The sequence below is a fragment of the Melanotaenia boesemani genome, chromosome 4 (assembly GCF_017639745.1).
Source record: "Melanotaenia boesemani isolate fMelBoe1 chromosome 4, fMelBoe1.pri, whole genome shotgun sequence".
Taxonomy (NCBI): Eukaryota; Metazoa; Chordata; class Actinopteri; order Atheriniformes; family Melanotaeniidae; genus Melanotaenia; species Melanotaenia boesemani.
Genome location: NC_055685.1, coordinates 7,677,274 through 7,679,665, shown reverse-complemented (window position 1 = coordinate 7,679,665; position 2,392 = coordinate 7,677,274). Strand labels below are relative to the sequence as shown.

At 39.2% G+C, this 2,392-nt stretch overlaps 1 protein-coding gene across 1 annotated transcript; it reads right to left on the bottom strand.

The window, feature by feature from the left end:
* Window positions 1-756: 756 nt before the first annotated feature.
* On the bottom strand, window positions 757-2,184 carry LOC121638307 (lysozyme g-like). The gene is made up of 5 exons (XM_041983013.1): window positions 2,043-2,184; window positions 1,583-1,660; window positions 1,269-1,465; window positions 1,026-1,176; window positions 757-941 (listed from the first exon to the last, which is right to left on the bottom strand). The coding sequence occupies exons 1-5, from the start codon at window positions 2,044-2,046 to the stop codon at window positions 808-810; spliced, it is 564 nt and encodes a 187-aa protein (XP_041838947.1). The 5' UTR covers window positions 2,047-2,184; the 3' UTR covers window positions 757-807.
* Between the last annotated feature and the right edge of the window lie 208 nt (window positions 2,185-2,392).

Sequence of the window (2,392 nt, the reverse complement as noted above, 5' to 3'; positions counted from 1 at the left end):
TTCAACATGTAGTCAGGTAAAGCCTGGAATCCATCCACCGACCTTCCAGTTGGATGACAACTGTTCTACCTCCTGAGCTACAGTTGCCCAATAAAAGTAAAGATCATTTTCATATGATTGTCATGGAAACAAAACTGAGTCTCCAAAGTTTCGGTCCCAGCTTCAGTCAGCAGTGTTTAAATCAAAAGATCAAGCCAGAAATCTTGATGTCAGCGTTTTACCACCTGAAGAATTTTTGAGAATAAGGGGACGTAGAATGGCTCAGCATATTTAAAAGAGACTTTTTCATGCATTTGTTATTAGTTGTCTTGACTGCTGTAACGGAGTTTTTACATGTCTTTCTAAAAAACCAAAGAAAACTGCAACTAATCCATAATGCTGCTGATCGTGTCATTAAAGAAGAAAGAAAAAAACCTCCTGTGCACCAAATAAAACTAAATAAATACATTAACAAGTAAAAATGTTCTGCTTATGTACATGGAACTGAATGGCTCTTCAGCCATTCATGTGTATAAAATCTATAAATCGCTGTACTGTATGTATTCTTCTGTCTGTCTGATATTTAAACATATCATTGGGATTTGTTGTTATGCAGTAATAAAATATCGCTCACACTTCGTTATCATCACACTTCATTAGGTTGATTTGACTGGAAAACTAAACTGGATATATATATATATATATATATATATATATATATATATATACAGTATATGTATTCTGAGGATCAAATAGAGACAAAATTTCTGTGTTTGCTTGTCAATATGTTTATTTATCTGGATACAAAACGGCACGAAACAAGTGGAGTTAATATCCGTTACGTCCGTACCACTGAGCTCTGGCAACAACATCACTGGAGTAGTCTCCACCTGTTGAGCCGACGTCCATGTTTTTGATTGTGCGGACATTGCCAACCCCCATGTTGTAGGCTGCTATCCCTCCTGCAGGGACAAAATTAAAAGACAATAAAGCTGAGAAAAGTGTAGAAAGAGGTGATTCAAATGTCTTTATGTAGTAATACAAACCTTTCAGCTGCTGCTCTGCAGTCCAGCTAGGGAATTTATTCTTGATCTGTTTAATGGAATCAACAAGAATTCCAGTGCCTTGGTTAAGATGTTCCTCACTGTCCCACGCACCCACTGCAGTGTGTCCACCTCCATGTGGATTGACATCAACCTACAAATACAGAGAAATGTGGTGAACACTGTTATTTGTGCACTGTGGAGGCTCTGTAAATACAATCAATGTTAAGCAGCATATATCAGAACCTGCATCAGTCCCCAGGCGTTTCCGTGGTCCCCCCAGCCGTTCTGGAGAGCACTTCCAGCCCTGGATTCTCTAGAAATGATGCCAGCGATAAGAGCAGGAGAAATTCCATTTCTCTTTCCCACTGAGCTGATTTTTGAGTTGTATTTCATCATTCTGTCAGCATCTTTCTGTGCCATTTTTTCTGATGCAGCCACGCCTGTTTATAGAAATCAGAGAGCAGGTTAAGCCTGAAATGTGTGAACATCGGTGTGCACACAGGTATGTGTGCAACACTGCAGGTAAATTCTTGTGTCATGCAGTTCCACAATGTTACCTGCGTAGCTCAGTCCATCCTGTCGAGCTGTTTGCGATGAAGCTCCTGTGGTTTCAACTCTCATAATGTCTCCATAACCTGCAAAGGTTCAGGTTATCAGACGCAAATATTTGCAAAAAACAAAAAGACATGACGGGAATTTACAGTTTAACATCAAAAACTTCCTTTAAACACACTAGTGTGCATTAAGAGGAAGTTTAACTTCCTTTAAACAAAGATCCTTTAAATACTGTGGTGTGTGCATGTCACTGCATATATATATATATGTCTTAAATAATGAAAGAGATGTTAAAAAAGAGTTCTGACTTGTGTTACCAAATATAAGCCTATGACTTTACATAGAGATTTCCCAAAAGTGGCCAATGATACAAAATTCTTCCCCCTCTTTAGTGAGTTTTTCACAGTTAAGGCAACTACAGTTATTCCAATCATAAAAATACACATCATAAATGATACCCACTCATTTTCCCGTTTCTTTATCTGATGTTCCCTTTTAGTTGGTGTGAAGATCTCTGAACCTGTCTGTCCGCTGTCTGCTGCAAAAACTGGAAGCAGTGTGAGTATTCACACCCTTTTTATTTTCAGTTTTCACTTTCACTCTTTAAGGGCGGAGCTAGAGGGGGTGGGGGGAATGGAAGTGTGGTGCAGTCCGCTTCTGAAATCTGATTGGACACACCAGGTGCCACCTCAGGTGATTGACAGATCACTGAAGGAGGAAGACAGAAACATCTTTCCAGACAGGCATGGACCACCAGAGTTGCTACACTTGTTTGAAGTCAATTTTAAAACAGTTTCCTAATTATCCATCCT

What these genes read in the sequence shown, in the direction of transcription:
- LOC121638307 (XM_041983013.1), bottom strand. An exon ending in GGATGGACTGAGCTACGCAG is followed by an intron (nt 1,466 to 1,582) that starts GTAACATTGTGG and finishes TTCTATAAACAG; the next exon opens with GCGTGGCTGCATCAGAAAAA. An exon ending in TGCAGAGCAGCAGCTGAAAG is followed by an intron (nt 942 to 1,025) that starts GTTTGTATTACT and finishes TTGTCCCTGCAG; the next exon opens with GAGGGATAGCAGCCTACAAC.